The sequence below is a fragment of the Cheilinus undulatus genome, linkage group 16 (assembly GCF_018320785.1).
Source record: "Cheilinus undulatus linkage group 16, ASM1832078v1, whole genome shotgun sequence".
In the NCBI taxonomy this organism is placed as follows: Eukaryota; Metazoa; Chordata; class Actinopteri; order Labriformes; family Labridae; genus Cheilinus; species Cheilinus undulatus.
In genome coordinates, this window is record NC_054880.1 from 15570792 (window position 1) to 15596390 (window position 25599).

A 25599-nucleotide genomic window follows, 5' to 3' on the forward strand; every position below is an offset into this window, starting at 1 on the left:
TGAGCAGCCGACAGTTTGTCACGCTGTCACTCAGACGTCAGAGCGGAGCATGAGTCGTGAGTGGCACCGGTCCCTCACCTTCCTCCTCCCGTCTGTCACAGTGAGGGGGACGGGCATGGGAGGCCATTTGCTTCTGCTGGGTGGCGGTTTCTCGCTGTTCCAGAGGATGATGATCTAGAGCAGCAGGGGGAAGAAATTTTACACAACAAAAACACAGAGAGATGCATTAGACTGATGAGACATAGCTGTGAGAAATCAATCAAACAGAAGGATTGGTAAAAATATACGGTGAGATTATTGGTTAAGCTTAGGTGGATGTTACCATTTGTGGCTACAATATGATCTTGAAGGTTTTCATATTTACCTGGGAGCAGTATTTTGACTTGGAGACCACCTGAAGCAGCTTCATGATTGGCTGAGATTGTGAGATCAATGGAGAGACGGCGTGGATGACAGCAGTGAACTCCTGACCTGGACTGACCCCTAAAGAGAAGATTGAAGGAGTTGAACCTGGAATCTATATCTGGAATCTAGCCAAATGTGGGTATTTCTGAACAGTGAACAGTGAACATCTGTTGAGTTTCATCCTACCAGCCACTGAAGTGAACAAACAAAAGTAATGTGATAGAATGACTCTTTTGCTGGTAAACGACACAAATTGAGTGCTGATCTTTTGCTTGTTTTACCAACTTTACGATCAGAACCGAGCAAACCTAATAACTAATAGACTTAGGAACCCGCCCCATCATCCCTGCGTCAGAGCTGCTGTCAAATGTTTACAGTCAGCTGTGGGCTGGAATGAGTGGTTGCAGAATCATATGAGTAGTGCTGCAACTGATCTACTTGCTAAAGGTGTCTTTAAACCATTGATTTACTTTTATTTTAGTCCAAGATAGTTAAACAAGGCCTGGATACCAGTGAAAGAGTGCAGGAATCATGCACAAAATATTCAATTCTTGTTAGTCTGACACTCATAATGCAGGAAAATGCCGTATGAATTTACAGTGCTCCTGTATTTCACACAGTAAATGTTTGCAGGGACAGGTAGAGGACAAACTGGTGAAGAAACATTGTTTAAAATGATCAACAGCTGTGATCACAAACTCCCACTTCTTAACTGATCTTGATTGAGAAACAAGATCTTGAATATTGTACTATAATACTAAATACTAATACTAAATGCTTTATTTTATTATCATATTATACCTCATCTCAGTATGCTTCTTGTTAAAATAAAGTGGCTGGTAAATTTTTGGTGGGTAGGTGACAAAGTTAATTTCCAACCCTGGTGTGTGCGCTCTGGAGGAGTGCTCACAGGCACAGGCAGGAAGAGGAGGAGAGATGGAGACGATAGGTTGACTTATTATTTTATACATCTAAACAACATAATCCATCCAGGATTGATTAACAATTGTCTTAAGACCACTGTATATATGGCTTATGTTTTCATACTTTTACAATGCAAGGAAAAATGTAGAAACAGTGATGTATGATATCAGTGCAAATATTTGCTCTATAAAAATTAACGTGTTGTTGTTTATGTGGATATTTATATATAAAATTATATAAATTTTGTTGCTGCTATTACTAATACTATTGTTAGAATTAATGATCTTCAACTGCATGTAACACACCCTGCGGTATCTAATGTTCAATTATCCTAAACAGGTGAAGCAGGTCTGGGTAAAGGTGATGTATGTGGGTGGTTAAATGAGCATCTGTGTTTGATTTTGGTGTTTTGTGTTGTATCTTATGTTTTGTGTTGGACCCCCTCCTGAACAAGAGGATTCATCTCAAGGAGCTATCCAGAAATAAAACTGAAACATATATGGACGTACCCCCCATTTTCAAAAATGATCACCTGAAGAAGACATCTGGTTGAAATGTTGCCATCAAACAAAGTTCCTGTGGCACTGAGCAAGTGCACAGCATACCCTCTTCTTCTGGCACTTATGTGATGTGTGCATAACCAGCCTTTTTTATTAATGTATTTTCCATCTATGCAGTGGCCTTAAGCGGTCATAAAGAGTCCTAAATGCTTTAAAATTCAATTTGGAGGAGCCTTTGGATACCCTGTTTAAAAGTCAGCTAAGCACTGTTGTCCTTATAGCAGCAGGTCAAGTGTCTCACAAGCGGATATAACTTTATGTTTAAAGCAGAATTAAAGACTGAAAAGCATGAAACATAACTATAAATGCATCTTTACATTGTGTCTTTAGGACAGTTTCAAGTCACTTAATTCTATTACAGCTACCTCTACTCTAAAATGAAACATCATAATCACATAATAATGCACATAAAGTGATTTTCAACAGGCCTTCTTGAATGGCTGCTTAAAGAATAAAGACAAGGTCTTCAAATGTAAGGCTGATTATCTGCTGTTGATTAATAACCACTTCCTCCACAGCTTTGACTAAAAAAGTCTAATCTCCATCCTTAATGTGCAATCAAATCAAGATTTGCATGTTTAAGCTGATGATAAATAAAGTGTTTATTTACCTAATCCCAGATAGTAGAAAGGGAAGTGTGCGAGATGAGTGGAGTACTCTGGCAGGACCAGCAGACCTCCTGGCAGGGAGTTCCACATGTACTTATTCCTCGATATGTGAGAGAAAACTCGGTCTTTTATAATCTGTGAAGGAGAAAAAAAAGAAGGATGAGTGCTGCAGTGTTGGTTATGAAAAGTCTGTTGTGCTCGTGTAAGCCAGCACCACGTTTATTTCTCCCCTTCTAAGCCGCTGGATGAGAGTCTCGGAGCTTAATGTAAACTCCACTGACACACTTGTATTACAGCTCTAATGATACGCTGTGTGTACTTCCTGTTGCACACCAACAGGAGGTGTCCACACAGCAGAAACTCCGGCGTCCCCTCTGCAGCCCTCTGCCTCTCTGACCCCAGGCTGCCTGCACAGCTGTCTCCCATGGAGAGGAGAGGTTCCCCTCTGCATGCTGTATGTATATAAGCAGCTTATCACCAACCTCCAGAACCTCTCCTTTATTATCTCTAGTATAAATCCCCAACAGAGAATACACAGGGGACTGCCAGACTTGTCTTTTATAAACATGCATACAGGCCTACCCCTGACTGTGTGATTTCAGCAGAACTCAGAGGGGTTAAATCTGTTGTTTCCCCGTGTTTTTCTAAGCTCAAATTGATACTGGCAGCATGTGCAGAAACTGCTCATATAAGGAGGTTGTTATTTCTTTTCATGCATCGTCTAACCCACGGGCTAACCTTCAAATGACATTCCCTTAGCTGGAGAAGCTACCTTTGAAGTACAGTTTTTCTCATCTGGTTCAAAGGCTAGACAGGAAAACAAAAGATGCTTAGAGGGAAAAAACACATATCAGAGTATCAATAACATTAAAAACCATACTCATATTTTTCATTGCTGCATGTTTTTAAAGCATACATTCTCTTATATTGTTAGGAAGTTTATTTATAGAGCAACATTCACTCATAAAGCAATTCAAAGTGCTTTACAAATGTAAAAGGAAAACATTCATAACATGAAGAGCATTAAAGGACATTAAAATACCGAACATTTATTTACCCTCAGATGGTACAAAATAAAATGTTACACTCAGGGTCTTTGTGGCCAAAAGTGGCAGTATACCATAATAAAAATAACACACAAATATCCATGTTTTAGCGTGAGTTTTATATTAAATTTTATATTGAGATCAGACATGATCACAAACATCAAATATTAATGATCTTTAGAATTCAAAGCCTTTAAATACCACTTAAAGTATAAAATCTGTGATGTTTATAATGTAAAATATTGGATGTCTTAATAATTAACAACAACTGTATTTTTATGCGAATTTTAATACTTAAGGGGATAATGGGCCTATTTAAGGGTTAATTCAGGTTGAAAATCCCAGGAGATTTGTGCAGGTGTGTATAGAGCTTGAGATATACCTGCTGTCAAGTCTGCATAAACGTCATGCCTCCTCTGAGTCTGTTTGATATTTTGGCTGTGCATTTTCCTTAAGTGTTGCCATTTTTTTAGTTTACATCTCACACATCAGGTAGTTGAATGTAGCATGAGCTCGCATGTTCTCTCTATTGCAGGGGTGGGCAACTTTAGTTACCAGGAGGCAAACATTCATTTTTATTTTCAATGCCAAAGGGCCAAAAAGTTACACATTTTTAGATATTCTCTATTTAACTATTATGACCTATATACCAGGGCTGTATGGCGGTGCAGGGGTTAGCGCTGTTGCCTCACAGCAAGAAGGTCCCTGGTTTGCTTCCCTGTCAGGGCCTTTCTGTGGGGAGTTTTCATGTTCTCCCCGTGCATGTGTGGGTTAGGTTAATTGGTGACTGTAAAATTGGCCGTAGGTGTGAATGTGAGTGTGCCTGGTTGTCCGTCTCTATATGTCAGCCCTGCAACTGACTGGCAACCAGTCCAGGGTGTACCCCGCCTCTCACCCAATGACAGCTGAGATAGGCTCCAGCCCCCCCATAACCCCAAAGGGGGTAAGCAGTATAGAAAATGGATCGATGGATGGACTTATATACCAGAAATCAAAGATTATGAAAGTAATGTTTCCATTTTTCATGCTTTCATGGCAGATTTTGCCATTTTCTTCATCACTATAATTCATTGGTATTTGAAATTGACTTGAAGGCTGCTCTAGAGGTATATTGCATACAGGCAAGTATATTTACAAGAACGATGTATCCAAATGCATACATGAACACAAGGAGAAGCAGCAATTCTATCTCCAGCCTTATAGGGCTTCACCTACCACAGATTCACCTACTAGTCTTGCCTCAGTCAAACAGATTCTAATCAGTCCATCCAAGAACATCTTCCAGAGGATTTTGGCTCACAGGTTACTCTGTTTGTTGTCTGGCACGGCCCTAAGCTGGCCTGGAAACCCCCCTCAGGAATGCGGTGTTGGGAAACCCACTTCAACAGTTGTAAGTGATATGACTCAGACATGACATTACAAATGATTCATCCTGATATTCTCACTTGCTAATTAACCCTCTCCTTGGGAATACATTAGTGTCTTTTGTATGTTGGATTTTTTTTTATCTGCTCCATGCTCCTACCACTGTTACGGCACTTTGTAATCCTTGTACTGACAAGTGCCAAGGCTTAAAATAAATATAATAATAAAAAAGTACTGCACCGATTTCATAAGATTGGTTCTCAGGAGAGGAATCAGTCCATCAAAAATTGCTGACATACTCTCACACATTTGTGCAAATTAGATGGTGAGTAGGACTTTAACTCAAACTTTGGATGACTGAAAATAGAAACTTGCCAGTATTAATGCCTGGGATTTCTATTTTTGTTGCAGTGGTATCAAGCCAGGTATTGATTATTTTTTACTACTAACAAATCAAAGTTTTAAATTCTGGAATCAGAACAACCCTAACATGCACAAAACTGGATTACTGAGCTGTGAAACACTGTAGAAAAAGAGGCCAAAAGTCTTCTGATTCTTCTGCATACTGCAAAGATGGGACTTTTTTTCTCAGGATGACCTGTAGCTCTGAAAAGAAACATTCTCAGAATCTAATAACAGCAAGCAGCGAGGCAGAAACTAGCAGGTTGAGACTGATATTTGAAATGTAATGATATATAATTTCTATACATTAGGGGATTTCTCACAGACTGCAGGCAGATCGGATGTGGACTGCTTTGAAATGCTCCCTCAGACTTGCAGTCCCACACGGAGCCCAGATAGTAAAAAGAGAAGAAATATAGAGCCTTGGATGGTCTCCAACCCCATAATCATAATGATAGAAGGGTGGTTTGATTCAAATGTGGAGGCTCTGTTGGAAAGACTTTCTGAAAAACGACTGATGATAGCACACAGGCAGTAAAAAAGCACAGAGGTAGCAACTACGGCTTCAACAGCAAGCCTGTGTTTACAGCAGGAGCTGCTTTTTGCGGATGTTTTTACTGGATGTTACTGCGCATTCCTCAACAGAACAGCACGGGGGGAGAGGATTCAGAGTTTTAAAAAATAGGTTCAAATAGGTTTATAGCCAATACTTAGTGGCCAGGAGGAATATTTCTCTCAAATTTGAGCGGTGGCACAGGATGTCAAAGCTAAGATTTAATGAGTATTAAAGGCCGACTGAGGCACAGTGGTATCGGTCATCTCTCAGCCGGAAGTTCAGGGGTTCAATCCCCAGCGGCTGCATCCACGTGTCGATGTGTTCTTTGGCAAGACATTGAATCCCAAATTACTTCCTCTCGGCATCAGTGGCATGTAAATGTGTATGAATGTGAAGAGAATGTGTGTGAATGAGTAAGTGTGACCTGCAGGGTTTACAGTGCTTTGAGTAATCACACTATACATGCCCAATCTATTTACATGGCACAAAGTTGTGCTGTAATAATGCTTTCCTGACAAAAGCAGCAACACACAACCCCCGGCCCCATTCATGAAGATCAAAACGTTCGTCCACTGCTCCTGATTAAATCAAAAAAGTGACTGGTGTGCTCCAGTTTCTTCTTTGGATTTGTGAGAACGTATCCAGTGAAACATCTTTTGTTACCAGTCCTCTCTAAGAGCACCGACCTCCACTTGTGGAGGGGCTGAAGTGTAAGAGACTCCTTCCTCATTGTCGTTGAATTATCACACTACCCAGCACTCACCACTCGCTCTCACTCTTGTCATTTTACACTGGCTGTAGGTTTGGGCTTTAGTTATCACTTTATCACAACGATTGGTCATATTTTGCATGTGCTGTTTAGGGATTCACAGCAGATATCAGGGGTTATTTTCATCCATTGGCATGTTTAACATGGCATGAGAGGCAGCACTGTAACAAACAAAGCTTTAAAATATGCTCAAACTAGGTAAAGACGTCTGTGCATGTGACGTCACAGGCAGCACGATTCTCTGCAGTTCCAGCCACTGAGTGGCAGAAAGCACATTGTTGTCTTTTTATTGACTACATCATGATAATGTTAAGCATGGTCAGTACAGATGATGAAATATTTCTATAGAAATGTTTGGAGCTGGGAGCGCAGATAGTTGAGTGGTTTAAGGCGCTACCCATGTACGCGGGCAGCCTGGGTTCGAATCCAGCATGTGGCCCTTTACCGCATGTCTCTCCCCACTCTCTTCCCTGTTTCCTAGTCTATCCACTGTCCTTACTCTATCAAAGGCATGAAAAGGCCCAAAAAATAAATCTTTAAAAAAAAAGAAATATTTGGAGCTGTAACGCTACGTTAATAAAGACACAAAATGAAGCTGTGCTGTTACAGTAGCTGCAACAGAGAGGCAGAGGCAAATTAAGACCTTAAATTTCAGCAGATCATCCAGAATGTATAATAAAATCTAAGGTGACAGGCACTTAATGACAACGGATTATGTTTCGTGGCTGTACAAATTTATGTGATCTCTGATTAACACAACAAAGATAAAATAACTGTCAAGTCCATCAATATTTATCACAGATTAAATAAAGTAGCCTTAGTAAATGAACATGATTTTTAAGTGGTTGAATTACTGAAGTAAATTCCATGAACTCTTCCTGAAGTGAACGACACTATAACAGTTCATACAACATAATAAGAAAGTTGCACTGTTTGAATTTTTCACATTTAAAATAAAATTAGGGTTAATTCCAGGTGTCCATGATCACACCGATGGGATTATTAAATCATCCACTACTTTTTTCACATGATAGCATGAAAAAGAGCATCATTTTGCATTGTAATCACTTAGTGTGGAAAGCATGAGTTTTAAGCTTTCTTTTCATTTTTGTTTGATGTCAATAGGCCAAGTAAAACAGGAAATATGATCATTGGAATTTGATAGAAAAAATAATTTAACACATAGGGGATAGTTGACCATACTGTAGAGGACTGGCACTGGTATTTTTCATGATTTCAGCATTTCGTAACTTCTTTTAAAAAAATGATAATTTATTGTGGTCCTAAAACTAATACAGTAAATTAAGCTTATACAATTATGGTTTTCATTTCATAAAGTTGAGGTAGTGCAGAAGAAAATGATATCAAACATGAGCATGGAAACATTTTCTATGTGGTTTTTACTGTCAAAAGAAAAGTATTGCCGAAATGGCAAAATAAAATGGACTTCTAAGGGTTAACTGATGTTGAAATTGAACACTGAACTAGATTAAGAAATACATCCTGAATTTTTACAACAGATTTAACATCCACAGTACAATCTTTTTCCAGATAAGCTAAAGTAAAACATAAGTAACATAACAAACTAGAAAAAGCACTCAGAGAGCGCAGAACTCCGCCATTAGCCCTATCTCCCATTGGAAGAATCCTTTAAAAAAATTCCTGGATCCAGACGGTGATCCGGATCACTCCCAAAATCTTATCAGTTCTTCCTTATGCCATTTCTGACATTTCCTGAAAATTTCATCAAAATCCATCCATAACTTTTTGAGTTATGTTGCTAACAATCAAACTAACAAACCTGCTGATCACATAACCTCCTTGGCGGAGGTAATAAGTGAATTACTGAAAAACGGAGAAAGAGCTGATCTAAAGCTTCATATAGAAATAATTTAGATGTTGATTCAGTTTCCCATCCATCACTGATGAACCAGGCTGATGTGTGCCTTCAGGCTCTGCTTCATGTACGAGAAATATCCGTATAATGTCAGAAAACTAGATTTATGCACTCACAATGCCCATGGTCCACTGTGTTCTAAGGAAACAGTACGGATATCTGCTGAGTCCAAATATCCCTGATCAAAGCAGATATTAGTCTGTTTTCTCATGTTTTTATCTGTTTCCCTTAGAACAGACAGCCGTTTTGCCTCACAGCCCATCTGAGCAGTCGTGTCATGTGCTGAAAGTAGCGTCAGTGCAAACCTTTAATATTTTGTTTAGTTTGGATGCTACGCTCTACTAGTTGAGATGAACTGGCCAACTTAACTAGTTCCAGCTTAGGGTTTAGCGTTGACTTCATGGCAAACCTTAGATGTAGCTGGTGTGACAGGCTGCAGCAGATTAAGATCTTTTAGCTCATTAACGGCTGTTAGCAGGTTAGCTGACATAATGTATATTATGTCCAGTTGGTATAACAGGTGAAGGCATTATGTGCTGAAATGTAACTTAAAGAAACTGACATTTGGGTTTTTAGTGAGAAACTTGAATAAATAAAGCTGTTTGGAGGGGCAAGTTGTTTTCTAAGCAGTAAAAGATAATTGTACGACATAACTTCATTGATATTTTGTGGCTTTTGCCTTTTATTAGTTAGACTATTTGTACTGTTTAGCTGAACAGGCATGCTTTTTTAGTTTATTTATAATTGTGTGTATTAACCTGATAGGTTAATACACCTGATAGCAAACCTGATAGTTCATCCCTAGTCTGAACTGGCCTGTAAGTGGGTTAAAATGTGGACTAACCTCCAGTGTGGTGAGGACTATCTTGTCCACAGAGGAAAAGTAAGCTTCCCACAGCATCTGGGTCCTCTGTCTGAGAGCCAGGACTCTCTCATTCCCCACTGCTCTCACTGTGGATGGCACCTGAGGAGAGAAGATAAGACAAGTTAAAGATCCACACAGCCAAATGAGGAGAAAATAATTAAAAACAACAGAGGAGAGGGAAAATGTAGCAGCCTTTTACTTATTTTGAGTCTAAAAATAGAGAGGAAAAGAGAAGAAGAAGTGGCATTTAAGTGATCAAAACTGTGAATGAAGAGGCTGCTTAATTTGGCCTCCTGAAAAAACATTTGACACAGAACTGATTTGGGGTCTGTTGTTCAAACAATTAGACTGTAATTAGCTAGGACTGCATGGTGGGTTTTAGAGTGAATCACCAAAATTGATTTTATCACTTTAGGAGTTAAGCTCAGCGGCTCAGTCAAAGTGCAAAAAAAGCTAGTTGAACTCAGAAAAGTGAGCATTTGACTCCTTTAAAGCCTTTTGTCTTTATACCGCTACCACATTTTCTAATGAGCGCCGGTTAGAGAAGCTGAATGCCGCTAGATCTCCCTCTTTTTTAGGTCTTGTGCTTTGAACTTCATGGTTTCCCTCACAATCATCCTTCAGGTCCCCCCTCCGTCTGAAGGACAGCTTCGCTTTAGCCTCGGCCTCTGCTTGTTTGAACTGTTTGCCCTCACCCAGCTTCAGATCAGAGACACGCTGAATATTTCTGCTTCATGTTTCCTTACCAGACTTTTTCCAGGCAGGCAGAAATGCCACAGACAAGGCCGGTACATTCTGCCGTTATTTGAAAATGTCTCGGGTCGGAGCTCTCGAGGGCTTGTTCCTGTTCATTAGCTGAATGCCAATTCATGTCCTCCATCGGTCGAGATCAAAACGGATCAATGCAGAGGAGACACGATGTAATTTGTGTGAGGTAGAGAGATAAAGGTTGTAGCTGTGTGAGAGAGGGCCAGCTTTGCTTGCTTGTTGTATTTATTTGTGTGTGTGAAAAGAGACACAGACAAAGGATGAGCGAGAGAGTGCTTTTGAACTGAAGCTGGATTAAGGTCTCTATGGGGGTTTAATCTCAGAAGGCTCCAACCTGGAAGCATACAGTGTGATACAGGTAATACAGAGCTGAGATAGTCTCTGTAAAATGGATTTTCAAAGCAGTTTTCTTACTTTTGGAACATTTGGCTTGATGCCAGTAAAAGCAATGATCAAAAAGTGAGGATCCAACCCCTCATAAATACATTTAATTGGCAGATTTTGACTAATTGTAGACATAAAAGCAATACTAAAACTAATCTTATGTGGAAAAATGCAGGTTGTGCACCAATTTTGCTCCAACATGATAATGCAGATGTGCTGAGAGGGGGGGTTTCTTGAACACATAATCATAACTATTATTAATCATCAACTGTTTTAGTGCAAGTTACCTTCTGCTGAGTGTCAAAAACTCAGCTCCATGTGGGCTAAAAATGGTCTTGTGAGTGTTAAGGTCCTGTAAATGGGAATTTAGATGCTTCTTTCTTACTTAAGGCTAGGGGTGAGCAGTATATAGAGTATACTTGATGTATCGTGGCTTTTGCCATGCGAAATATACTAAATGACTATATTCCAACCACTGAGGATAAATTACATGAAGGTTTTGAGCCGCCAGTACGCATTTCTCTCCGAGTTTTGCTTCTCCTACAGTCTCCTAATGCCTCTATCATAGCAGACAGCACACTTCCAAAATTATCCCAAAATGATATCTTCTATAGAAAACAGCAATGGATCTGTCATCTTTCATTGGTTTGGATTTCAAAAGGAAGACATTGAACAAAACGATAACATATGCTGCAGGATTAAGATGAGATTACAGCAGCAGTAGCACCACACAAGCCAGGATTTAAAAATCCTATAAAGACTCTCTCGTCAGGAGCCTGTCTGTAAGTGAGGGTAAAAGGAAGCATAATCAGTGCAGTGTCAGTAGAACTCAGGTGTTGTGCCAGATCGTTATGATGAAGAGGGAGCTGAGGCAAACGGCAAAGCTTTCGGTTTAGCAGTTGATCCACCTCCTAACCCTCACCTGTTGTCATGAACTCTGGGTAAAGACTGAAAGAATAAGATCGCGGATACAAGTGGAGGGTGGCTGGGCTCAGTCTTAGAAGGTGAGGAGTTCAGAAATCTGGAGCGAATTAAGAGTAGAGCTGCTGCTCCTTCACATCAACGGAGCCAGCTGAGGTGGTTCAGGCATCTCATCGGGATGCCTACTGGGCATCTAACTCTGGAGGACTTCTGGGCAAGTCTAGCTGGGAGGAGACCTTGGGGAAGACCCAAAATGCACTGGAGGGATTAATCCATCTGGTCTGGGAACCTGACTCTACCTGCTACCACCATGACCCGACCCCAGGTAAGAGGAAGAAGATGGAATGGAATGGGCACTCAACCAAAAGTAAGACTTGCCTGGGCACAAATTCTTTTACTAAAAGCTCCCACCCAAAGTTGTCCATGTCAGTAAGAGAAAAATAGGGAGTTAAAAAGTTTGTGCCACCAAACAAGCTTTTTTTCTTGATGATCACACAGGAGAGGTCCTGGCAAAAAGACTGAAAAATGCTTTCATGTCATGGAGCTTTTCAGAAACTAGCCAATTGTGCATCCCCACAGATAACAGGACTAATGTAATCACAGCTATAAGATAAAAGTATTTGGCTGCCTGTCCATTACACCAACAGGGACTGTAAAGACATTGCATCCATACATATCCTTCAATATGGAGTTGGTCCCAGTTTTGCAGCTATAACAGCCTCCACTCATCTTGAAAAGCTTTCTGCAAGATTTTTGCCTGTTTCTGTGGTACTTTGTTCCCAATCATTTTGTGGAGCATTTATGAGGTCAGGCACTGATGTTGGACTAGAAGGCCTGGCTCACAATCTCTGTTCCAGTTCATCCCAAAGGGGCTAGATGGGGTTGAGCGTACTTCAAGCTCTTCCACACTGAACTCATCAAACCATGTCTTTATAGTCGTTGCTTTTTGCACTGGGTCACAGTCATGTTTGAATAGAAAAGGGCCTTCCCTAAACTGTTGCCACAAAGTTGGAAGCATAGCATTGTCCAAAATGTCTTGGTATTCTGAATGTTTGACCAGGAGTATCGATACTGTGACTCATGTAATGAAGGTGTGTACTTTGGACTACGCTGAACAACTGGTATTTCTGTGATAACCCATAGTGGCATGAAATAATATGAACCAAAAAGAGTATGATTGATGACCCTATATAGTAAGTAATGCAATTGAGAATTAAGTTATTTTCTTTTTAAAAATTTCCTATTAAGTTCGTTTCTCTCGAGTTGTACTTCTTGATGGATTGCTCTGGAAACTAAAATCATCTCATCTCAGTGTTTTCCCAGTTGATTTCTGTTTTTAAAAGCACAGTATTTACTCACTGCTGGGGCTCCAATAGCCTGAAGGTATTCATTATTTTATTCTTAATTAACTGTTTGTCCAACAAAGTGTGTAATATCTGCAAGTAGAGTGACAGGCTGCCTGTGTTTTACCTGTAGTAGTAATCTCTCATCCCCTTCTATGACTGCCTGGTTCCACTGTATGACATCAGAGAAGGGCAGCTCCCAACCGTTACTCAGCAGCACCGGGATACACGCCGCCTGCAAATAAACACAACATATTAGACTTTTAAAGAGACGGTAATGCCGATAAACTTTTAAAGGAAACAGAGCATTCCTTAAATGTAACTTCAGCTGAGATCAGCTGCAGTTTGCATGGACTCCTCCCTCGCTGCAGGACTTTCTTTGGCATTGCATGACATACTGCAGCTGCATGTATATAATACAATCAGTATGAGTGCAGTCCCAGCTGCTTGGCACAGCAATATACCAGACTGAGCAGATAATGTGATCAATGCTCTTGTGTGTGGATGTATGTGCAGTGTGTTATACCCCTATATGATGGCTAACATCGCCTATCTCCTTTTTCCCATGAAGCCCTGGAGGCTTTCTAAAGACTGTCGCTCGGTTGTATTCAGACACAGATGGGGCTGACAGGGCTATAACCTTGTGCACTCATTAGCACCAAACACTAAGGGGATGTATGCAGGAGAGGAAGAAAAGAGAGAGGGATGAGAAGGAAGCTGGTGATACGTGGGGGCATCATGAGTTATTGAAGTTGATTTTTGAAGTTGCCTTATCCCCTCGTTCACTGACAGGTGTTTGATGTTTTTCCACTTCTTTTTTTGCCTCTTTGCTCTCTTTTTTGACTCAATTTCTTTCCTATTTACAATCACCCCATCTTCTACTCATTCACTAAGGTCGGCGGTCTCAATAGGTACTGGGTTTATTTATTTTTCTCCACTTTTTTCTAATTAAGCCACCAGAGAGAAGCAGCAGCAGGAGCAAAAGTGGTGCAGATCAAACGCTCCCTCTGGCCCAGCGGGGGCCTCCGTGCTCCAGCATTTCATCTGAGAATAGACCCGCTGAAGGACACTCGAGCAAATGGGCCGACTCATATGTGCGTGTCAGAATCGAGCCCCAGGTTACGACAAGGTCACACGCAGACTCCCGAAGTGTTAATCCAAGGCCTTCTAAAATTTGAAAACGCAGCCTGAGGCTAGCCTGAGTCTCCTCCTCAGGAGAGGAGGCCTTCTGAGCGTGAGTTTCAAACACTTTGCCCTGCTCCTCGCCTGCAGGAAGGGTAATGTGAAGGCGTATGTGTTGTGCTGCATTTGGTTTGTTTGCATTGGGAGATAAAGAAAGGAGGCTTTTCTTTTTGTGGAAAGCTGGCGTAAGTTTTATACCACATACTTGTAATTGCCAGTTCTTTGTGGGCTGAGCTGGCGCTAAAATAAAAAAGGAAAACACAACTGGAAAGTGCCTTGAATGAAGGAGAAAGAGAGGACTCAGGGGGGAAAAGACCAAGTGAAAAAGAAAGATAAGACAAGAGTAGAACAAGCAGGAGCATGATTGCTGCACCAAAATAAAAAAAGCAACCAAAATCTTTGAAAAAAAATGGTAAAGAAAGAGAAGTCTCCTGGAGGAAAAAGAGGGGAGGAAAACAGCACCCAACTGCTGCCAAACCAAGAGGGTTGAGTGTGGATTTGTCCATTCAGCAGACATCAGCGGTGGTAGGGCAAGCTGCCACTCCTATGGATGCTTCCGGACCATTCACACACGCACGTAGCCCCAGAGAGCGCCGCAGCCAGGGAACATTTGTACCGGCGAGAGAGTTCAGCGTTTGGCAAATCTAAAAACAGCCACTGCTGCTTCCTGCGCTGATGTGAGACTGTCGACTTGGGTGGCGAAGAAGAAGAGAAAACAGCAGCAGGCTGACTGCTTTAAACCGTTCTTTCACTCCACTGCTCACGCCTTCTCTCTCCATTGTTTGCCTGCTTGCACTTTTCCCTGATGGACTTAAATACCAGTGTTTGCACTCGCCCGTGTGTGTTAATGGACCCATTTGAGTTTAAAAGGCCCGACAAATAGCAAATAAAGCCTTTACAGCTAAATCTCCACTCAGCACAGCACCACGGTCAGGGGGAAAATACTTGCAGATGTGACCATTAAGGTGTCAATAACCAAAAGACTACATAAACAACAGATCGGGAACATAAACATTGTGCTTCCTGTGCATTTCCATGTGGACCGAACCATACGAGCAGTTTCCTGTCCTCGTGTAATCTGGTCACTCTGATGTGTTAGTGTTATGCAGGGGGAAATGCTGCAGATAATGTGTTGAAGTCTGCTGTGTTGGCATGTGGAGATTTAACTGTTTGTTTATGTGGGCCTCAGAGAAACCAGAGAGGCCTAAAGTGCTCAGGCTTACAGGGAATATAAATCTAAGTGACATGTCAGTGCTCTGTTACTGTATCTGGAACATTATATCAAATTAAAAACCAATCATTTACTCTTGTTGACACTTGAAGCAAAAATTTCTGCAGTATGAAAGATATCACATTGTAGGACAGTGGTGCAACAATCCTAAGTTCTGCCATTTAACAACAAATATGACAAGTGTGTTACACTGTGTTACATCAGGGGTTTACAGGGGAGGTTCAACAGCACCTCATCCACCTCTGCCTTCAACACAGAATTATTTATCCATGACTAAATTAACAACAGCCAAAGTGAATAATAAACAAACCTCAGCTACCATCGACTAAGAGATGAACCTTAATATATTCAGCTGCTTTCTCAGAAATAAAGGGACAGGTTTGATCAGTTTTCAGTAAAGATGCTTCAAACATGAAAAACTCTGATGCTCTTAAGACCTCCTGCAGACACATTACTATGGCATTACTCACTACAGCGACAGCAGAAGTACCATTACTATGGCTACTGTGCATTTTAGTGGATTTATAGAAAAAGCGGTAAAGGGGGAAAAAGGAGTGAAAAAGAGGCACTGACAAATGGGCAAAGATGGGCAGGGAAAGTGGTAAAAATGGGTTAAAAAGTGGCAGAGATGGATAAAAGTGGTTTATATGGGTGTAAAAAGTAGAGAAAATCAATGGAAATTGGCAAAAAATTGAAATCAAAATGGGCAGAAATTGGTTAAGGCAGGAAAAAGGTCAACAAAGGGGGAAAATGGCAGGAGCAAGTTGTGAAATGAGGTAAAAAAAAAGTGGCAAAATGGGTTAAAGTTGTAGATTTGGACAAAAAAAGTGGCGAAACTTGGTTAAGATGTGGTAATAATAGGTTAAAAGTGGTAAATATGGATGAATAAGTGGTGAATATGGGTTAATATGTGGTAAATATGGGTAAGATGTCAACAGACAAAGAGGTGAATATGGATCAAAAAGTGGAAAAGGGGGTTGAAAGGTATTGAAAATGAGAGAAAGTGTCAAAAAGGGTGAAATTAGCAGAAAAGAGAAACAAAAACTGGTAAAAATTAGTAAAAATGGCAAAAATGTTCTGGTTAAAAATGGTGAAAATGGGTTAAAAAGTGTCAAAAATGAGTTAAAAGTGGTAGATATGTGTGTAAAAAGTGGTGGAAATTGATTAAAATTGCTGGTTGAAGGGTGTTTAAAATCTGAGAAAATGGGACAACAATGTCAAAAAAATTGGTCTAGACAGGAAAAAATTACAAAAGGTGCAAAAATGGGCATGACAAAGTAGGGAAAACTGGTTAAAAAGTGCCAGAAATAGGTTAAAAGTGCTAGATATGGACAGAAAAAGTGGTGAAAATGGGCAAAAAAGTGATGACAAAAAATAAAAAACTGGTTGAAATTGGGCCAATAAAGGTAAAATAAATAAGGTTAAATTGGCAAAAATTGCTTTTGAAGTGTAAAGAAAAGGGCAAATAGGGGCAAAAAGGCAGAGGTGGCCAAAAAGTGGCAAAAACGTGTGAAAAAGCGGTGAAAATAGGTTGAAAGTATTTTCAACAATGGATAAATATCTTCAATATTAGAACCCAATAAAAACTTCAGCTCAAAATGAGGTAAACATTAAAAAGATGCCAGCTTCATTTCATATTGCATATTCATATAAATAATAGCATTTCTTCTTTATAAATTTACAATGAAGTCTCTTTTTTTTTTTTTTACCTGTAGGGACTCTAGGAAGCGAAAGGAGCCCAGGCGACGACCTCGAGGCACCAAACAGAAGGTGGAGTTGTGGAGGAGCTCCTGGTAATCAAACCTGGCAAAGACAAGAACAAATATAAGATGTTACTTTGTTAACTTCATTAAATTTCTATACTTTTTAGAGACTCTAAAAAGTATAGGCAAGTGGTCCAGCTAAGAAAGAGAAAAAGAATACAGGGCACTTTTCATAAAACAGAAAAAAAAACACCAAGATAGACATGTTGTATATGTGCGCTGAGATGAGATTGAAGATACAGTTAAAGGCAAATAGAATACATTTTTTACTAGAATAAATACGTGTGAATATAAAGCAGGCGTGAGGTTAAAGTGAGGACCCCGGTTTTTTACTCATGTCTTGGTGACAGTACAAAAGGAAGGCTGTGTACAAAAGATGTCCAGCTTCAGAAAGCTGAATATTAGTCTGTGAAAGCACTTCATGAGTTCACATACAAGGACAAAATCGAAGACATGTCTCTGAGAATTACTGAAAAAGAGAAACCGCTAAGTCATTGAATTCAGTGATGGAAAGAGACCTAATTGGCGAACTTGAGTATAATCTCATTAAAACATATCTTCTAAATAAAAAGCGTAAAACTTGATCTTTCTCTTGAGTGCTTTGAAATTTTTCTGGATAAACACTGTGTTCAAATACGAATCGAGATGTTAACCTGAGCGTCTCAATTGTAGCGTTCAAGGACTGTTGTAACACGGTTAGGGTTAGAGTTATTTTCTTGTATCCATCCACTGACTTAAACTTCATAATAACATTTTCTCTGAGTTGCTTGGAGTGTTCTTTTGTCTTCATGGTGTAATGGTAGCCAGGTATACTGATTAACCAGTGACTCGACCATAGATAGATAGATAGATAGATAGATAGATAGATAGATAGACAGATAGACAGATAGATAGATAGATAACCTGGGAGTACATTTTCTCCAGCCTTGGATGTTGCTGGTGTTGAGGCATAAAACTATAGATTGAATACTAACCTCTAATTTCTGCAAAAAGCCAAAGAAAGTAATCAAATCTCATAAATTGCCTCTCTGTGAGGCGACACACACTTCTGGTGATATATATTTAATGACTGTCACACATAAAATAAACCTCGACTTTTGTGGCTTTTCTTTTCTAATGTTTAGCAATAATGGCTCCGATTATGTGGAGTAATAAATCCTCCACACTTTTTTCTCTATCCTCAGAAACGTTGGCGCTGCTCCAGCCAGCTTCTGTATGTTGGAAAAGATATCCATCACTGAGCTGAGAAGTAAATATGCCCTAATCTCTGTTCTCTATTGATTTGTGCTGTAGACAAGAGGGCCTGAACTGCTGCCAAAGTAGGAAATTTTCAGCGCACTTCCCCGACAAGCTGCTGCCATACGTCAACTCGGTGAGGTCTGGCACTTCATACTCGTATTTCAAACTCTGAAAAAGAAGCCAAATGGAAACCTCTGCATCAATGCTCGCCTTCATCCTGCAACCCAAGAGCGGTGTAATGGCTTCATGGTGAAGAACTGCACAGTGGAGTAAACAGATGGAAAACAAACAAGCTCTTACATGAGAGGTTCACTTCTCCTGCTCCTCTTTTGCAGGCATGGGTCAGGGTATATGAAGGGTAGCTGTATGAGGAGCGCATCAATACCTACACTTCATTCAGCATGGCTTCTGCTGAGAGAAACCCGCTGGAGTATCCTGCATGTATGTTTATATTCAGTTAGTCAGGGTTGTAGGACCTATAATACGCAACCAAAACACTTCAAAATCAATACGCTGCCTGAAATGCTCTTTGATCTGAAAAAAATAAGCATACAGCAACTTTAGAAATCTTTAGAAAAGTAAAGTTTGATATCAGTTTAGTTCTCCATGGTGCTTTCTGACCCAAGGTGAAGAAGTGAGACTAGTCATAATAAAGTATAAACTTAAACTGAAAAAGTATCATACACAAAGATAGCTCCAAATAACTCCACATACAGTACATTTAGAAAGTACTCAGGCCCCCTTCACTTTATTTCAATTTTGCGACCACAAACAGGACTCTTCCAGGGCAACCATCATTGTAGTCGGCCATCGACCTGGGATTTATGGCAGAGTGGTGAGTTGAAAGCCTCCCCTCAGTGCAAAACACATGAAAGCCCACTTGGAGTCTGCAAAAAAGTACCTGAAGGACTCTCAGACTGTGAGAAACAAGATTGTCTGGTCTGATGAAACCAGCCATCACTCATCACCTGCCCAATACTATCCCAACAGAGAAGCATGGTGGTGGCAGCATCATGCTGTGGGGGTGTTTTCAGCAGCAGGGACTGGGACACTAGTCAGGGCTGAGGGAAAGCTGAATGGAGCTAGGTGCAGCAGCAGGAGAAAAATTTGGACATTCTGACAGTAAATACACCAATCTTGTGTGTTTTTAGAGCAAAATAAAGAGACTACATCAATGGAAATGTTGTACTCTAGCTGTTTTCTCTTGTAGCAAATAAACTGATGTACTGTTTTTTTTTAATTGGCTGATTACAACCAATCAATCGTTTTTCCTTGTCTGACCTGACAATGAAGATTTTTGATAATACAGATGGCCTTTCTTTCAAAAAATCCGTTATTGATGTCTTAAGATGATTTTTTACCTTATTAATAATGGATTTTTAATCTTTAATGTTCATTAAAAAAAATCCACTGTCTATAAATGTTTCATTTAAACAAATCTTCATACTGCAGAAGGCCACATGACCATCTCATCTTGACTTGAAGTAATCTCCACCAGAAAACTGTGTCAGAGCCTTTATTTACCACATTAATGCTTATTTTTATTCCATAATTTATGGTAAAGTTAATATATTATGTTTGTTAGCCTGAGCAAATAAATAAATATACAAATACATACAAAATATAATATATAAAATATAATACATACAAAATATAATATATAAAATATAATACATAATATAATGAATAAAAATATATAAAAAAAGTATTTTTAAATGATGCATGAATTCAATTTCTATGACATATTTTACATAATTTGTCATTGTTAACACTCTGTTCCTCCTGAAATTAATCAAATCACAGAAAAAGAGATGTTCCCAGCAGCTGTCTTCACTCTAACTGCTGAAGAAATTATGAATTATCCAACAAAAAACTAAAATCAAAGACTGTAAGAACTAAAAATCATTTACCTGACTGCTTCTTTCCCTTTCTCTGCCTAATTAGAGGGTAAAAAGAGTTTTTAATGTTTTATATCCAATATCAATACTGTTTTTATTTACTATGAATGATAAATCTGACTGAAGCTCAGTCTTATCAATCACACGCTCACATGCTGAGTTTTCGTCACTTAAGATGAGAGCAATACTGGAATATTTATTGATTTAGATATTATGGGCGCACACTATGCAGCGTGCACGCCCCTAAGAATGAAGCCATACAGATAGATCCTACATGGCTATGTTAGAGAGGAACAAATGTTATGATATGTTTCAAGGCTTCATCTCCTCTAGCTTGAGTGTCTGAAGCTCAGTAATGGTGCAGAGCGTTCATCCACGCCACACTCTGGCGCACAGGTTCTATTCTGAGCAGCCTGGCGAGGCGTCGGCTGAAATGTATCGCTGGTGGGGCAAATTAGACTACAGTGTTTAAAACTGAACTATGATGGAGCGCCATGGTCTGTGTAATTGATAGGAAACACTGTACAGATTTATCCTCAATGAAAATCTGTACCGTGGCACATTGTACCGGCAAATTATATCACTTCTGTCCTGACAGAGGGGGTGTTACAATGTCATTTAGCAGATGCTAATGTCCAAAGCGACATACATCAGCGTCATGTATCATGCCCAAGGGTCCACACTGGAAACCCCATGCTCCTGTAATAAAATTAGCGATGCAAACCACTGAGCTCACTTTCTCACAGTAGTGGTCTGTAAGAGGAGATGTCTGCAGCCAGACCTGTCTCTAAACCAGGGGTTCTCAACCTTTTCAGCCCGTGACCCCCAAAATAAAGGTGTCACAGACTGGGGACCCCCACTGTAACTGAAGGTGGTTGAACACAGGCATGCACATTCAAGAATAGTCATGTGCAGACAAGGCTGTCCATAAGGGGGGATAAAGGGGAGAACTTCCTGGGCCCAGACAAACTGGGGGCCCATGGAGGTCAACAAAATCATGGTCTATTGTAACGTTAAGCATATTTTATATTTAACCTGGAAAAATAACCATTCTTATCAATGAAACAAATCTCTTTTTAAAAAAAAAAAAACATTTGTGTAGTAAATAGCCTTCTTTAAAATGTAAATCTGCTATAAAAAAAGGAATTAAATTGGGTTTAAAATTTAAAAAATAGGTTAATAATGACAAAAAAATGGTGGAAAAGTTCGTAAAACTGGATCTTAAAAGTTGCAGAAATGGGTTAGAAGTGGCAAAAATTATATAAGAATGGCAAAAAATAACCGAAAAAAGGCAAAAATGGGCATAGTGGTACAAGGGAATTAATAAGTGGCAGAAAAAAATTTAAATTGGCAAAAAAAAATTTGGTGGAAATCTGGTGAAATGGGAGGAAAAATCAATATAAACCTTCAAAATAGTGCTAACTGAAAAAGAAAAAATAGGCAGATATTGGCAGAAATTGGTCAAACTAGCAAAAATGGGTATATCAGATAGCGAAGTGTGGTAAAATGAGGAAAATTGGGCATAAAAAGTGGTAAAATGGGGTTAATAGTGGCAATAATGGGTCAACAGAGGCAATATAAGGCTTATGTGGCAAGAATTGCTTTAGAAGTGGTAAAAACAGGCAGGAAAACGTGGTGGAAAGGCTTTAAAATGGCAAAGATAAGTTTTAATGGCAAAAATGTGTTAAAATTTGTGGGAAAAATTATGAAAACTAGTTAAAATTGGGCAAAATTGGTGTTAAGTGCCAACAGTGGAATTTAAAAATTAATCTTAGTTTTGTTAGGGAATCTGGAGACCCCTCTTAGTGTCTCGACCCAGGGTTGAGAACCGCTGCTCTAAACCGGAGCTAAAGGAAAGGAAATATGACTAGACAGGCAAGACTGATGAATGCTTATGTCGCTCTGTCTGTTTTGTGTATAAAGAAATAACAGTTTGCTAACACATTATAAATATGCCACTGTCTATCCTGTTTGTTCTTCGTCTTATTCCTCAGCACCCTGTGTGTTTATGTGCAGAGGGAACGTCAGTGTAAAATGAGGCTCTGTACTATTAATCATCACACTCCCTCCGTCTTTTATGTAACCCTCTGTAAGACACGAGATGCCAGCCTCCTCTTTGCTTCCTGGATGGGAAAATAAGGAGCTCGCTGCCGATGTTGGCATTATTTAACACTGCAACACTCAGCCCTGGACATCAAGATCTGAATGGATGTCAGTGCGAGAGCGTTTCTCCAGTATGAATGTGTCAAAACACGCCAAATGAGCGCACACAAACACAAGCGTCGGTTTACTGAAAGGCAGCCTTGTTTGGCGTTTGCTACGCTCCTGCTGTGATATGCCTCCACCTGTTGATGGAGCTTTGCTATCATCGTACATATACACGTGTGCGTGGGCGTTGTGTGGATCAGTGTGCATCTGCAGCAGTATAAATCTCCAGCGTTGATGTACATTTGAAATGAATCAGTGAGTGACGGTTAAAGAGATTTGCACAATGTATTTCTGAGGGATTTAGTGTCCAAATCTGGTTCTGAGCTCAGGATTTGGGTAAACACACTCATTTAGATATGCATGAGTAAATGAATTAGTAGATTCTACATTTGTATAATGTCAAAACGCCTCCCTGAATTGACGTGATTCTGTTTAACAAGGAAGAAATAGTAACTGAGAGAGGAAGTGGGATTCTAAAAGAGAAACATTTGCATCTTCTAGTGTCCAGGTGTGTGCAAACATTATCATTCTCCTACTGTAGTGAGTGCATGTGCATGGTTGTGCGTGTTTGGTATTGAATATGAGACAGTAGGACCCCTTGAATATTACAAATGTAGTGTGACTGAGCTGGTTATCCTGACCCACTTCTCGCTCCGTTCCTGTTTCTGTGTGTTCTTGGTGCATGCGCATTTGTGTGCGTTACAACGCACAACAAGGAGTCAGCTTATGCATGCATGAGGTGGTTTGCGTGTGTATGTCATGTGCACCCCTCTCTCCGTGTGCAATCCTGCAGTCTAGCCGGCCCGTCTGCTGTTCTTTAATGAGCCGCTGTAGTTAAATGCAGGGAGCGAGTAAATCATTTAACAGCACTTTGTTTCCACAAACAAATGACTGGACCTGCTGTGTCTGACTTCAGCTTTTTCCCTCTCTGTTTTCTTTTCTCTGCCATTTATCGCAGCATCTTTCCCCTGACTACTCATCTTTTTGTTGCTTTATGTGGAAAAAGCTACAGTACAAATGTTTGCAAATGCATTAAGCTGTATCCACTATTACAGCACGGAGTCAAATTTTGCCTCAGTCATGTTTACGTCTGCCTTTAAGTGCATAAAATATAGCATTTTTCTCAGCATCTTTCCTAGGACACTGATCTATTTGCTGATTTCCTAAGAAAAGCTGCAGTATCATGATTTACAGATGTATTTAGCTACATCTTGTGTTATGCACCTTGTAAAACATTGCCTTATTCATGTTTAAATATTTCCCTAAGTGCTAAAAACACTGCATAAGAAACTGCTAGGAGTTTTATCCAGTACAGTATGTTTCTAAAGAATATGCATCGACTTTACTTTTTACTCTTCTGTGGTAAAATTTGCAAAGCTAAGGTTTGCAAATGCATTCATATATATCCTGCATTATAAGATTATGCGAAATATTGCCTCATTTATGTTTACATCTGCATGTAAGTGCATAAAACATTACATCAAATATTAGTGATGTGATTTGAGGCACTGATTAATTGGCATTCCTGGCTACCATTACGCCATGGAGACAAAAGAACACTTGGAGAAAATGTCATTAAAAAGTATAAGTCAGGGGATGGATACAAAAATATCTAAAGGCACTGAACACCCCCCAGCAATTAGTTAAATATGCCTTCATTTGGCCGTCCTCACAACCTGAGTGACCGTGCAAGAAGGAGACCAATGAGAGAGGCCACCAAGACACCTATGACTACTCTGAAGGAGTTACAAGCTTCAGCAGCTGAGATGAGAACAGCTGCTGCCCAGGTTCTTCAACAGTCAAAGCTTTATGGGAGAGTGGCAAAGAGAAAGCCACTGTTGAAGAAAATTCACATCAAATCTTGATGAGAGTTCATCTAAAGGCCTGTGTTCGGCTGACACCAAACACTGCACATCACCAAAAACACACCATCCCCACCGTTAAACACGGTGGTGGCAGCATCATGCTGCGGGGATGCTTCTCAGCAGCCGGCCCTACAAGGCTTGTAAAGCGAAAGCTACCCAGAAATGGATAAAGACAACAAGGTGAATGTTCTGAAGTGGCTGAGTCGAAGCCCAGACTTCAGTCCAACAGAGAATTTGCAGCTGAACTTGAAAAGGGCTGTTCACGCCTGATCCCTGTGCGACCTGACAGAGCTTGAGTAGTTTTGCAAAGAAGGGGGGAAAATTGCAGTGTCCAGATGTGCAAGCCAGATTGAGACCTTTACACACAGACTCAGCGCTGTGATTGCAGCCAAAGGGGAATCTTCTGAATACTTACTTGAAGGGGGTGAATATTTACGCAGTTATTTTACATTACACACTTTTGTGTAATTCAAATTTCTTTTGTGGAAATCTGTTTTCACTTTGACATCAAAAAACATTTGTTTTTGGCCATGATTGATTTACAAAAATCAACAGAAGGTGAAGCATCCAAGAGGGTGAATACTTTTTATGAGTACTGTATAACTGTGCATCTCTTTCTTGCTTTTCCATAGAAAAAAGGCACAGTACAAAGGTCTACAAATGCATTATTCTGTCCTTGAAAGTATCATTAGATATGGCATAATAGCCTGGTATTGTCATAAAGTATATCTGTTTAAGTTAAAATCCCTGTCTTGTGCAGACTGTGATGAAAATCGTGGGTTTAAAAGGCATCTATCTCTCCAAACACTCTACGAGCAGTCTGCAGTAAGGGAGGCACAGAAACTGATCTGATCTGAGTTTCAGCTTTTACCCTCAGAAGGAGATTAAGGGTCTCCAGACCAGATCAGAATTTTTAGATGGAATTGCTCCTGTTACAGGATGTTCCTCTATGTGTTTGATCTGATCTCTATTTATATATTTAGTGATTTTATAACTGTGGAACAGAGTCAAAGACAAATTTCCTTACAGGGACATTAAAGTTATCTTATCCAGTTACCATATATAATGTTATATTACACTAAGATAAGGCTTCATTTATGTTTAGATCTGCCTGTTAGTGCATCAACTATTTCTATTTTTCTTCACAACTATAACTTCTGGATGGTTTTGCTGCTTTTCAACTGAGGCACAGCGGTCTACCCATGCATGCTGTCCTTGAGTAAACAGGGTGTAATATTTTGTCTCATTTCTATTTCAGTCTGTATGTAAGTGAATAAAATGTTTCAAATAATGCTGGTTCAACTTTCCTCAATGTATGTATTTGTTGCCTTTCTGCAGGAGTAAGTTGCATCATAAGGGTCTGTCTGTTTGCTTGGCTATATCCCAGCGTATAACACTGT

At 39.8% G+C, this 25599-nt stretch overlaps 1 protein-coding gene across 3 annotated transcripts in view; it reads right to left on the reverse strand.

The window, feature by feature from the left end:
- LOC121524170 (exostosin-1c) overlaps positions 1-25599 on the reverse strand; it is a 165311-nt gene that overhangs the window by 10108 nt on the left and 129604 nt on the right. For all 3 annotated transcript variants that reach the window (XM_041809428.1, XM_041809430.1, XM_041809429.1), the window contains exons 3-8: positions 16936-17029; positions 12941-13048; positions 9377-9496; positions 2500-2632; positions 365-483; positions 79-174 (exon numbers count right to left, since the gene is read on the reverse strand). In XM_041809428.1, the coding sequence (XP_041665362.1) occupies positions 79-174; positions 365-483; positions 2500-2632; positions 9377-9496; positions 12941-13048; positions 16936-17029 (670 nt within the window). The remainder of the gene's footprint in view (positions 1-78; positions 175-364; positions 484-2499; positions 2633-9376; positions 9497-12940; positions 13049-16935; positions 17030-25599) is intronic.